The following is a 14611-nucleotide window of genomic DNA, read 5'->3' on the forward strand; positions in this document are numbered from 1 at the left end:
TAAAAAAAAAAAAAAAAAAAAAAAAAAAAAAAAAAAAAAAAAGATTTAGGATGTGTTAATACTTTGCACTTTGGCCAAGTGGCACAACACAACTTTGTGGTTATACCGTCAGGCTGCTTTACATGTATGAATGAATTCAGTTTCACAACTCATGAAATGCTGAACAAGAAGTACTGAATAATTTCACAGCTTGCCCAAAATCTCACAGGAAGATTCCAGCAGCACAGCAATCTGCTCTGCTTAGCTTGCAGTCTTTGTACCTCAAGGCAATCTTTCCCTTACTGTAAAACAATTTTCTCAGTAGGAAAATATTCACAATTCTCCTTAAAAAACAATGTAGTAATGAATGCATTGTTTCATGATATAGACAGCTTATCTTTAACTCTATTCAAAATACAGACCTGCCAGAGAGAAACATTCATTCCTCGAATTTGGAATACCTACCACAAACCGTAAAATAGCTTCAATTGGGTACTTGCAGATTCTGAGGTAACAACATCATACTCCTAACAGGTAAACTTTTTCCTTTCGGATTTGTGTCAGGTCTTGCTCCAAGAGAAACTCAAACTGAACACCAGACTTTAGAGTAGCCATGAGAGCCAAATGACTCTAAATGAATTGGCAGAGCAATATCTGCGGGGTCTGCAGTCAGTGTGATGAGGGAGGGAAGCCCAACCTATCATGTCATTGTATTTCACTTTGAAAACTTCAGTACTCTGAATGGTATAACCATTTGGAAAATTGACAATAACTAGATTCAATACAGCTAACCACCTGCACATCCATGTTAAAAAAAAAAAAAAAAAAAAAGATCAATCTTCCTGTGCTATTTGCCAAGTAGGTTCCTGTTAGATAGGAGAAAAAATAAAGATCAATTGTATCACTGACCTAAGCGCAGGATGCATAGTATTAGCAACAATTTTTCTCTAGCTCTCTCTAGATAAGGAAAGAAAGTCATGGGTTTCTTGTTAGGCTCTGACCTGCACAATATTACACAGGAGTCTGGAATAATACCCTACAAAGTTTATGTTAGTGCAACAGTGTGGGACTATCTGAACTTGGCAGTTAGAAATTGTGAGTATATTATTACCCAGAGAGAGAGAAGTACTCTGTTTGGTTGAGGAAACCCAAGAACTGAAAAATTATTATTTTTGAAGTGCTGAGATTTGGACTATACTTTTAATTTAACCAGAAGCATCACAGGAAATTCAGTAAGGCAAAACTATCCAAACATAGTGAAATGAGAAAAAATGAAGTTGACAGAACTTTCAAAAAGTAGACAAAAAAAAAAAATCAAAGCAAACCAAATAAGAAGCTCTAATCACTTACATCTGTTCAAGGCTCCAAAAATGGGCACTATTCTTGTCTACTATTTTTATTCTACATTTTTCTTTTGATTATGAGAACATAATATGTGCAAACTCAGCACATAGGCTGTTGAGGTTTTATTAAACATGCTTTTAGAGTTAGTGTCATTCTTATTTTACAAAACTAATTCTTAAAAAAAGCATGATATACAATAAAGTTTCAGTTAGCAGTTACCCGATATTTAGATTTTAAGTGACAACATGTGGTTGCTGTGGTGTGCAAGCAACTAGGAGTATCAAAAGTGCCAAGAACAATCAAATTTATAAGGTCCACTAGAGACTTACAAGAACAAAAATGTACTTTCCCCTCCTCTAAACCAAGTGGGTTTCAGTGCTTTTTTTTTAAACACTGAAAGTGAGGAGTTGGATCGATTCACTTCGCTGAGACAGACTTACCACAAATTACGCATTGAGTTCTGTTGGATACTTGGCTGTTAAAGGTCTTCCACGCTATACAAAAGGTAATAATTCTGTATACAAGTATAAAGTAAATATAAATACAGTAAAAAAATAAAGCAAAAGGCTCACAGGTCCAGGAATCAGCATGAAAGAACTAGAAACACAGACACTTCCTACTTTTTTTTTTTTTTTTTTTAAATATTTGATACAAAGAGATGATCTATCCCATGAACAATGGACTGAACTTTCTTCTGAGTACGTTTCGTGACTGTACAGCCTGCGTACAGACTTCCCAGAATGAGATCTAGTGTCTGGTGTAACATACTCAAAGAAGGTTCTAAATGTTTGGTATTTCAAATATTGTTTTGTTTCTCACTGTTTTTGACATTGTTAGGAATCAGTCCCCGCTACATTTAGCATTTCCACACAGCTGATGAGAAGAGGGGGAGAGAAGAGTCAAATTTCTAAACCCAGTCCTCATCTTTACTGTGCATAATATAATCTCCTTTCCTGACTGCTTAAAGAACCTAACCAAACAAAAATGTTTCTTTTTCATTAAGAGAATAAAATGAATGAAGAAATAATTTCCCTCCCACATCCTTTCTTCATCTCCCTTATCCCATTCCCCACAAGAGAAAAAACAACAAAAACAACAAAAACAACCCACTAGAGTATCAGCCAAACAAAACAAAGGATATACTTTCTCAGCATAAACCACCTTTGCTCTTAACTGCTCAAATCATAAAGTCTTACATGCTCTGGAAAGCTCAAGTAACCTAGTCTAAGATAACAGCCACCTGTGTGGTTTTTTTTTTTTTTTTAAAAACAAAAACAAAAACAAAAACAAAAACAACAAAAAGAGGAGAAGCTACCCAGACTCCATTCATATCATTCATATTCCAGAGGCTCAAAACTCTCAATAAACCATTTTACAAGAAAATTCTGATAGTCTAATGTCTAGCACTGTGGAAGGCTCAAAACTCAAATTTCTAACAAATACCATATTTGCTGCCAGCATTTATTTTCTTTTACTATCTAGGTCATCAGTTCATGACTAGGAACAAAAGAAATCTGTGGAGAATTTTGACTCAGTGAGGAGTTTTCTAATTCCTTTAAGTCTACAGAATATTTGCAAGACAACTTTCTTCAGTAGAAATCATTGTAAAATAGAGTAGAGCAAAATACATACTTGTTTCACATTAAATGAGTACTTTTTATTACTGCAGGATGAAACAATAAGGGAAACCATAGTTATGCATGCTTGACATTTTAAGCAGTGAGAATAAAAATAAAACAGTTGATGCAATGTATATCACTGATGCAAAGGAGCATTTTTGAAAGTTGTGAGAAAAGTGGAAGGGACAGATACCCTTAGCTACAGGGAGAAAAAAATCTGACAGTATAATCAACAATAACATGATTAAAAATGGCAGTAACTTAATGATCAAACTTTTAGCCTAATGCTAAATTATGATAAGTTTAAATTCCAGTAATTTCAGATCACATGAACACAGTTTCTAAGTCTCATAACCTTGCTCAGCAAATTATACTTTTATAAGGAATGCCTTTGGGATGAGAGGAGGTCAGTTTTGTCCTAAATGCAAATCTCATCACTATGATACCCAGCACATTCTCGGCCATCCCTCTGTGCCGCATATTGTTTCTCCTGCCCTTCCCACTGTTTCCACAGACCAACACTTCCTTTTGGAGATTTCTACTGAACAGGAGCAATGCTTTGGTTATTCTCTACCAGTGCCCACTGAGTGGTTCATTAGCCCTTTCCTCTAGATTCTTCAGTGTAGATTCTTCTAAAACATATTCCAATAAGTGTGAACCAATGCATGGTTTATCATGTCCTACACTTTATTCAGCATCAAAACACTGAAGGTACAGGGTTAGCAATTATTCATTTTAGCCAATAAGAACATATTGTGACATTAAATATGACTCAAAACACTTTAGACTAACTTGCAAACTGTCATTTTCTCATTGTTTTCTTGCAGAAAACACCCTGTGCTAATGGAGAAGGCAGCTCATTCTCCAAAGAAGTATCTGGAGCATTGACTCACAGGAGCTGTAGAGAAGTAAGACAGTGTCCACATGCATGTTTTCAGGCCATTTGCTTTGGCTTGGCATGTGGGGACCTCAAGCCAATGCAAGCTCTTTTGCCCTTATTCTCAGCACAACAGAAGCTGTGTGGCCATATTAGTACAATACCGTGCCTGAGTGATCTAGCCTGTCTCTCAGCAGGGCTTATTAGCTCAGGCTCGGCGCCACATTAACCGCTGCCATATGGCTTCTGGTCAATTCAAAGAGCGAACTGAATGAGCTCACATCTGCCTGACAAAGTCTGCATAGCTGTGCTCTTTAAAATGGCAAACCTGCAAAATGCTGTGAGGACAGAATCTTGTAAAAGGTTGGGATTTTCAATCCATGCTCACTTCCATGCCTGTAGAAATGCAAGCTGTCACTATTCCCAGTTGTGATCAGAGTTAGAAACTACTGTGAGTGTGATGGAGGCAAAGAGTTTTCATTTAAAAGGACAGTCCAAAATAAGAGGGGAGTATGATTAGGTATATAATCTAAACTAAAAAGTGTGGAGGAAGACAACAAGGAATACAAAAAAGTTTGTTTTAAAATATTTTTACCTTCTTCTTTATCAGTAAGTTGTTCATTCTTGAGTAGTAGTTAGGCTACTAGGATTAGTGAGATTTTTACAGTCTTACAAGAAGAGATAGGTCATCTGAAGAACAATGTTTTTTTGGACTCAGTTAAAAAGCACACATAAGAACACTCAAAACGATCCAACAAATGCTAGTCATAAATGTACCACTGGAAAGAGTTCAGATATCCCAGTGATAACAACAACACCACCACAAAAAAAAAAGTCTTGTGAAATGGGTGTGTAGCAGAAGACTCAAAGGTGAAGAAACCTTGGTCTTCACAATGGTTGTGCAGATTTGGAAACTCCAGAGGTTTAGACACATTGACGGTGAAAACAAACATGCAGGTAGAATTGAGGAGGAAGGCAAGAAAGTCATCCAGATAAAAATGCATGACAACTGGCATGGTTATGACATCTAGCAAGGTTAGCACAGGAAATAAGGAAGACTATCCAGAAGATATATTTTCAATGATAGTGAGTGTTACAGACATTGAAGAGTAGAGAGTGTCCAACAAGAGCAACAGGGACTCTGAAACAGGGCTTTAAGCTTGAGCACAGAAAAACAATTGTCACATTCTGGAAAAATTAAAAGCAAAAAAAAAAAAAAAGCAGGATTTAGAAACGTTCTCATCATCCTCTGGGATAGCTATGTGGTTTCAAATTCTTTTTCACAATCTTTCGCATTTTTTCCCCTTTGGGCGCCAAGTTAACTCATAGCAGCTCCAATTGTGTTGCCAGAGGAAGCAATATTAATAGCAGAAGAAGTATAAATCATTAATAAAAACAACTCTTGATCCTTGTGGAAGCCACCATTGCAGAGATCAGCAGAAGGAAAAAGATAGGTAGAGCAGAAGCCAACCCTCTTAGGAAGTAAAAACAAGAGACAGAATGAAGAAAAGGTACTGGAAAGAAAGGAAATTGCTGGGAGACAACAAATACATATTGGGAACCCACAAGGGTTAGTAAGAAATAGGAAATTGCTGCCTGCCCTTTAATCTGCCTCCCAAAAGAAAAACAATTAAAATGAAATAAAACACTTAACTGGAGTTAGCTGCTGCTCCCCCTACACACACTGCTTTGTGTGCTGCATGCCCAGGCCATGATCTTTCATGCAGGTCTCCACAGGACAGACTGTGTTAACCTATAAAGTAGGCATTACATCTACAGAAATTTACATTTCTTTGCTACATTTCTAAAATATGTAATCTGGGAGACCAAGATGTTTAAAGACTAGAGATTAAGAAATTAATGAAAAGGAGAGAGGCCAGAAAAAAAGAAATTGAGAAAAAATAAATTAGGATGAACATCTTGAACTAATTAAGAGTGTGGCACAATAACTGTATGATTTGTTTCAGGAATAAAACTTTTTTTAAGCAGTTAAGATTGTTATTCCTGAACAGCGCACAGCAACAAACTCAATCAGGTTTTGTTTCCTTTTCCTTGATTTATCTCTCCTTTGCAGTTCTTCCCATTACAATTCATCTTTAGAAGCAAAGGCCCCTTTAGATAAATACAGAATTAGTTTTTGCGTTTTCCACTATTCCCTCCAATACTTTCTCTTTTCTTCTTTAAATTACACGTATAGTAATTTCTTCCATTACTTCCTTCTTTTTCTGACTGAGATCACATTGAGATCACCTATCTTGTTTTAAACTTGTTAAAGCTCAAAGAGGTTGTGAATGGTCTACAGGAAGAAGCATGAGTCAAGTCTTCTTGACAATTCATTAACAAAATAAATGGGTCAAATAAATAAACCGTTTTTCTGCAGATAGCAGTTTTGAAGAGGTTTTCCTGTCACAGAAAATGATCATAGGCTTAATTTTTTTTTTTTTTAATGTTTTGTAGGAAACAATTTCTTGACTTACTTGTTTAAAAATAGCATTTTGCAAGAGAATAAATATTTTGTATTTTTGATGTACTATTTAATGGCCAGGGTAAGAATTCTAGTTACAACATCTAAAATAAGAAGGTAAGTCATTCAAAATTGTCACAAGAAAGCCACACACAAAAGGAATGAAAATCTGTATGCATTATTCATCCTATACTTTGATCTTAAAAGCTAGGAATCCTGAACAAGGAAAGATAAATGGCTTCGGAAGGTTTTTCTTTCAAAAATCAAAAGAGGATGATTCAGGATAAATGATAGATAAGAGTTAATATGAAAAAGAGGGAAATTGCAATAAAACTTTGGTTCGGCACTGTGATTGCAAGAGCTTTGCTTTTTGTATTCAATTACAAAGGATTTCTTTTTTAGCTACCAGCCTTCCTTTTCACGTGTAAGTAAAAGATTTTAGCTATTAAAATTTCATTTTCAGTATACATATCTCTTTCCTCCCATCACCCTCCAACATGTGAACAACTAAGAAGCCTCCTGAAGCATGGGCTAGTCATGTAGCAAGAAAAGAAGAAGCTGTGAAACTCTGACCTTCAACTCTTGCACAACCATCAACTTGATCTGGAGCTTAAGCAACACATTCTCTCACTGGGAAAGTATTGATAATTATAGGCCTTCTGACTGCATTGTGATTTTTTGAGGTTTAGTTAATTAAGCAGACATTGCTAATAACATACGAGACAAATTGAGACAGAGAACCAAGAAGGCTTCCCTGTCTAGATGAGAGAACCACAACCTCCTCTTTAAATGCTTTATACTCCTTAAAGTCCATAATTATTGCCATGTCTTGCCTGAAGACATGCTCAAAGGCCCTGCCATCTTGGTTAGATTACTGATGTCAGCATTTTGTACACAAGCAGTTGCATTCAGATTCATAAAGCTAGAACTGCAAGGAAGTTCCTTAAGAGAGGCTCTGAGCAAAGGTAGACAGCAGGTAGACAACACTGCACTAATCACAGCACACCAGCAATTTAATTTAACTGCATAGCAAAGGAAGAGTCCCTTTACATTCCAGTGTAGAGCAAGACATTTTGCTTATCTGACATCAAAGTTATTACCTTGATGCAAGCAGTTCGCATTAATCAGACGTCAGAATGTGGCTAGACATGTGGGAGAGAAAGGCTAGGTAAATACTACAGCTGGTTGTGAGATGGAGGAAACAGATGGGGAATGAGGTGGTAATTTCATTTTAGCAGTACATGGTAGGAAAGCAGTGAGGACACCATTTGAAAAGTAGTGAAGGGATTTAGGGTACAACAGGAAGGCTGAAAAGGGAATGGAGGCTAACTAGAGGTACTTTACTCAAGCTTACAACTAACCCTTAAATACTGCAATATCTTGAATGCCTAAGTGAGTCCTTACTCACACAGCCACTGATGCTCCTGCCAACTCTATCTAGACAAAACACAGTGGGAAAGACCAAACCCTGTGATTAGAAACGTCAGCAGAAATTAGAAGATTGACTCCACTTCCTCCTCTTTAACCTACAGCAATGTAAATTCATAGCTTTCAGCTCCAAGGTAAGTGCCTGAAACACGTGACTATGAAACTGGGCTGCCATGTAAAGAAGTTGGCTAGACTGCTGGGGTAAGCCTGCTCCTGGCCCTGGCCTTGATCTTTGCTCCAAGGAATTCAATATGAATTTGATCTGTCAAGACAATAATTCCAAGTGCATGAACAACAGTAAGGGTTAGAAACAGGCTGAGGAATTTCCATAACTCGGTGAGTTCTCTTCTGCATTATTTGTAGTCAAGACCTTACATTTTCTTTCTCCATAGTATCTCAGCTCCCGGTCCTAGTACAGATGAAATATCTTAAAATTGAGAAATCACATCTGATTTTTAAGTTGTTTACAATGAGAAATTAAAGATACTTAATGGACTTCACTGAAGTGGTTTTTTTTTTTTTTTGCTATCTGTAGTAGGAGAGGTTCTTCATTCCACAATGATCCCACGAGAAAAATTAGTCTGATGAGAACAGAATCTCACTAATTGTGCTCTGGCCTCACAATAATCGTTTTTCAATTCAACAAATTAAGTTAAAGATAAGCATTTGCTTCACATGCAAGACTGTCATTCCTCCTTCTTTTGCAACGAACATAGAAGCATTAGACATATCAAACATACGCTTTCATAATGCAGTATGAAAGATACACATAGGAAAAATTATGTTTAGCTATGCTGCATTGATAAATCTGCTTATAGATAACATATTCGAGAGCAAAGAGAAACAAATTTTGGATGATGATTCTTCATCAGATTCATCCAGCAGACACGTGTAGAATGAACAACATGTACAGAGTACAACTTCAAGTAAAAAAAAGAGCACTACTGGGAGAGCTGTGCTCTAAGATGATGTCTGTTTCTACAGTCTAACACAGATAGCTGTGCCCAGACCCATACTTTCATTTCATAATTGTTCCACTCACTACTGCTTATACCCTGAAAGACATATAAATTTATTTCTTTTCATAGCACATTTATTTGCCCTACAAATGGACCAAAAATATGCAAAGAGCACTTTGATTTTTATTATCTCACCTACATAAACATATCAATTTCCTTAACCTCACCAGGACAAAATAATATTTTCTTTTTATTGCATTCCAAAGGAAGCTGTGCCTTAACTTGGATCTTATTTAACTGCTATTTATTTAAATCTCTAGCTTCAAGATCTCTGTCAGGAGCCTAGCTACCACCTCTGATTCTCCAGCACCCTTACCATTCAGCCTGTAAAGCCCAGTTCTGCTGATGCAAAGATGAACACTGCCATTTCAGATGAGAATGAAAAGCCTCCCTAAGTTAAAAGAAGGGTTGCTGCATGGCATGGACACATTCTTGAAGAAAGTACAGATACGAATCAGAAAAGAGGTGCCAAACATCACTCACTATACCTAAGAAGTATAATCTTAATGTTTATTTTAAATTCCTTTTCAGACAAAAATGCATTAAAATTAAATGCTTTAAACAGCTCTACACACTTCTTAAAATGACATTGAGTCAAGAATCAACAAACCGTTAAGAATGAAAGCAGCTAGAAATCCTTTCAAAGTGGAGCCACAATAAGCATTTTCATTGACTGTACGGATGCTGTTATTACATATATATTGAACATCAAAATATACATTTTGACATTTCCTGATCTGGTAATTTCATGGCTTAAAAAATAGAGGAAGGTAGTGCCTGCAAGCTATATTACCTAAAATTTATTCTTATTGATGTCACTGAGAGCTTTAGCATAAATTTTAATTAATATTGGAGTTAACTTTAAATATATGCATTTAAATAATAATAATAATAAAAATAATTTTGCAAAAAGAAAAACAAGGTTGATCTATCTCATATAAAAAAAGAAGTCTATCCAAAATCCACCAAATTGATTCTTCAATTTTTGTACTGTTTTAATTCTTTATGTTTGTGCTTTTAAACACAAATGGAAATAATTCAAAATGCGATAAGAGAAATTCAGTAATTCTAAAGCAGTTTTCAAAATGAATACTTCTTGCCCATCTGTCTTTCAGCACATTCTCTATTCCAGGTCCCATTCTCCCCTTGTCTCCCAGACCCTTGCAAGGTAATACAGATGGTCACAGCAAAGCTGTTGAGAGGTACATTTATCCGCTTGGGAAGATCCTGCTGCAGCTGTAAGTCAATGTAAATCTGCATTACAATGTAGCTTCACTCTCTTGCTTGTGAGAAAGCAGGCATGATATTCAAAGTGCTGTTTAAGAAACTGCCAGGCATATAGGACATAGAATAATGCAGTTGAATTAGCTGTTTCAGCACTGTTATTTTACACCTCTGAATACAAACATTCATTTCAGCATGTGAAATGTGTATTTCTACACCTACATCAAAACTCATTCTCATTTGTTTGGTTTTTGGAAGCAGAAACTGGTAACACAACATAACTCCATAAAACATCTTTGTGAATGAATACTAGGTAGGTGACTTTTGTAAAATAACGAGAAAACAAAACCAAAGTGAGGGGCTGTATTCCACCATAAGCACAGTTTTCATAAATACAGGTGGTGTTGCCAATCAGTGACAGCTGCCTTTGTTCTGGGTATGTCTTTGTTCTGACAGCTGGAAGAAGAGCAGTTTTAATGTATAACAAAGGGAATGTACTCAATAGGGAACACCTGAAATTCCTTCAAGACAGCAATAGAACAATGTGACTTAAGAAAGCACTTCCTGAAGAAAAAGCAGCACTGAAATCTTCTCCTTATCACAGATCAATCGACTTGTCACAGTAGGAAGGAAATTTTAAAAGGAAATTGCAAGTTCTTTTTAAGCATGATGGGAGGAATTACATTAATAGCCAGCAATCAGTATAGGTTCTATGGGGCACTTTAAAATTTAAATGTACGCATATGCTTGAGGTTCAAACTGCCTAAGCTTTGTCTTGTTTGCAAAAAGCAAGCAAAGCAACAGGCAATTTAAATTTGCAACAAAGCTGATTTTTTACTTAGGTTGCTGGTGGTTTAAGTGTTCTTCCATTAAAAACTTCCCTCATTTGATTGTATCTTTGAGGTATATAAATTGTATATGCCTCCAATCTAGTTTTATATACTAATAATCCTTGAAATACCAACAGGATCCTACATGGTATGTAAATTCACACGATAGTTTCTTACCATATGGAAAGATGTTTTGGACCACCAAGTTGCCAGCATACAAATGACTTCTGAACTCCACTTTTCCTTATAATTTCTGTGAGCCACTTATGCTCATTAGCTTATTGTTTTTCTTAGCAAAAATTAAGAGTGATAATTTTGTGATTTGAGAAGCTGCTTTTTATATAATCTTGGGTAATTGTACACTATTTAGCAAGCTACAGCTACAAATGAACACAACAATTTCACTGGGACAATAGCTTAATTTGAGAGTACAGGATAAGCCATCATCTCTGTAAAGAAATATCCCAAAAGCTTTCTTATCCTTTCTAATACAGTGTACAGCTCGTTTGCACAGTTTCTTTTCAAAACAATTGCAAAAGAAAATCTCACTTAGCACTTCCTCTTTCCTGCTGAAGAAGGCAGATGCAGGTTGCAGAAATTTTAAGTGGATAAAAAAAGAAGAAAATTATAGGACAGTGACAGACATAATGAATTTCATATTCACAAGTGTTTAATTTCTCTAAGGAAGAGATGAACCCAAGTTTTGCATGGCCCTTTTTAACAAACAAATGCATAGTGTACAATAAAGTAGCATGAGAGACTAAAGAATGCATTCAAAGCTGAATGCAAACTAACTTTGCCTTTTAGGCAAGGAAGGACGAAGCCTGGAAAGTATAACATGGCCCACATATCAAGAGACTAATAATTTTAGATTAGCTGATCTTACCCATCAAATTCTTCACACAATGCCCTTCTTATACTTACTGTAATTCTCTCGTCTTTGTCATCTAGAGGAGTCCCATCTTTCTTCCATGATATAGTGGGTTCTGGGTGACCTCTTGGAGGCTGACATTCCATCACAGCAGGTTCACCCACAGCTACCATTACATCTGATGGATTTTGTCGGAAGTCATCCCGTAGAACTGAAAAAATGAAGAAAATAAATTAAAAAATTACTCAGCAGTACACCAGCTGGACAGCAAAATATTTTGGTTTTGGTTTTTAATGTTCCCTGTTGTCATTTTTATTTATACTAACAAAGAGCTCAGTTCATGAATTTCATCTAGCATCTAAGGATTGTCTCTAGTACTACCGAACTGTAACAGAGAAAACCCACATACAGCTGCCTCTGACAGAGGAAAAGGCTGACAGACATAAGATTGACCGCCTGCAGGGAACAGCTGCCTTACTTTCACCTGACAGTTTCTGCCTCATGAGAAAATATGGGACTCCTATCACAGCTGAAGAAGACAAAATGTCTTGTGCTCAGTTAGACAGTTACTCATAGGTTTAGGGTTAAAGAGTGGCCACTGACCATACAAACTGCACCCTAAATTTATGGCTAACTGAACATCGTAGTTACTTTCCAGTTCTTGGGAGACGCTATAAGTGGGCAAACATCAGTGCAGCCTTAGCCAAACTAGTCTTCACAATTTGGCTTCTTTCATTTTGAGAAAACAAAACAAAACGATAATTATTTCCTGATACATGGGAGTCATCCTTCAGTCTGATCCAGGACCACATCCTCATTTGGAAGAGCTCAATCTTTTCACAGAGGGAAATATTTTTATTTTGGCTTTGTTACTAAAATTTGTTCTTTCTTCTCATTTGGCGAAACCTAGGTAACTCTAGCACCATACACTCATTTACTATCAATGTTGTCTATATCTGTATTATTATTATTTGTTTTAGAAGAATAGAAATCATACTGTGTTCATCAGACCATTACATCTAGACCCAGTTTAACAGAATAATGGTCTTCCTAAGCCTTGCCAACTAAGTGACAACTGGTTTAATCTAAAAATAAATTACTCAAATTATAACAAATATAACAGTCTAGACCTCTCCACTGCTGTTACTGTTACCATTTGCACTGAACAAAGGACATAGTGAGAAAAAAAGTACATTACTGCCAAAAAACTCTTAGGATTTTGACAAAGCTATCCATCACTCTTGCTATCCACATCAGTTTTGCGTTAACACTAAATAGTGCAGAGAACCTGTAGCAAAGAGTACATCCCCTGAGCCACTGACCACAGACACGTGGGCATATATTATTAAAGAGTGGCTTGGTTGTTAGTGATGCTTCTATGCTGCTGTTGTGGTTTAACTGAGCAGGTGGCTCAGCACTACAGTCTTTCACCCACTTACTCCCTTGACAGGGAGATGGGAAAGAGAATTAAAAATAAAAAAAAGAAAAAGCAGAAATTGGGAGTTGAGATAAAACTAATTATTAAGAGAAAAGGACAAATACAATAGTTATGACTATCAATGTACATGTGTATATATGAGCCAACAGTGTGCTCTTGCGGCTCAAGGAGGGCAATGGTATCCTGGGGTCCATCAAAAGAAGGGTGGCCAGCAGGGACAGGGAGGTGATTGTCCCCCTCTACTCTGCTCTTGTGAGGCCCCATCTGGAATACTGCGTCCAAGTGTGGAGCCCGCAGTACAAAAAAGACAGGGAGCTGTTGGAGAGGGTCCAGAGGAGGGCCACTAGGATGATCAGGGGACTGGAGCACCTCCCCAATGAAGAGGAAGCCGGGCTTGTTCAGCCTGGAAAAAAGAAGGCTGCAGGGTGACCTCGTTGCAGCCTTTCAGTACCTAAAGGGAGCCTACAGAGGGGAGTGGAATCGACTCTTTGAAAGGGTTGATATGTGTAGGATGAAGGGAAATGGTTTTAAGTTGAGGGAGGGGAGATTTAGGTCAGACATCAGGGGGAAAATTCTTTACCCAGAGAGTGGTGAGGTACTGGAACAGGCTGCGCAGAAAGGTTGTGGATGCCCCATCCTTGAAGGTGTTCAAGGCCAGGTTGGATGGGGCCCTGGGCAGCCTGGTTTAGCATTGAAAGTGGAGGTTGGTGGCACCTGTTGGTGGCCTTGTCATCAAACTGTTTCTCCCTTAAAGATCTTACATGCCATTCAGATACTGTAGAAGGGTCCTAAGGGCCAATGGGTCACTTGGAACAAGTTAATCTCACACTTTCTGCAATGCTGCATAATTTAAAACGAAGTTGAGGAGCACAAAGGACTTACAGTTCTTTGACTCTGTTTGGGGAGATTTTTGGCAAATAATGCTATCAGGAGGACTATTTTAATTGTTTTTTTCCTCAAATATGCCAACCTTATGCTCTCATAACCCATAATTCCATGGCTATAATAACAGATATATGTGTATAGCTTGATTAATCACAACAAATATTTAACAGGAAAGTTCAAGACTGCTAACAGAAATGTAGATGGGAACCAAAAGCAATTAATACAAAATATTATACCACTGTTCTAGAAACAGGATATAATGTCTGGATATAAGAACACTTTTGCGCCAAGAAGATTGAAGTATACTGCTGATCCATCATTTGAAGTTACCAATCCTCTTCCATTCTGACACACTCAGATTTCAAAGGCTTCAATCTGAACATTAAACTTTCTTAACATCCTGGAACCAGGAGATACTGATGCCCTTCAAAAGGCTAGTAAGGGATAAAATAGCTCCACCGCTTTAACAATATAAAGTAATACAGTGGAGTGTTAGGATTTAATGAAGAAACTATGAGAAAATTAGGTTGGAAAGGATCTCCATGCTGTCTGATGAACATGTGATGTTGTCTCAAATAGATCTAGTCTAGAAACTTCATTTCAAACAAATATTCAAAACAAACAAAATGAAGC

General features: G+C 36.9%; 1 protein-coding gene across 1 annotated transcript in view; it reads right to left on the reverse strand.

The window, feature by feature from the left end:
- ROBO1 (roundabout guidance receptor 1) overlaps nucleotides 1-14611 on the reverse strand; it is a 130649-nt gene that overhangs the window by 104089 nt on the left and 11949 nt on the right. Inside the window, exon 2 of the mRNA XM_042867424.1 lies at nucleotides 11709-11866. Within this exon, the coding sequence (XP_042723358.1) occupies nucleotides 11709-11866 (158 nt within the window). The remainder of the gene's footprint in view (nucleotides 1-11708; nucleotides 11867-14611) is intronic.

The sequence above is a fragment of the Lagopus leucura genome, unplaced genomic scaffold, assembly GCF_019238085.1.
Source record: "Lagopus leucura isolate 7727_CA_CO unplaced genomic scaffold, USGS_WTPT01 Super-Scaffold_100001, whole genome shotgun sequence".
NCBI lineage: Eukaryota > Metazoa > Chordata > Aves > Galliformes > Phasianidae > Lagopus > Lagopus leucura.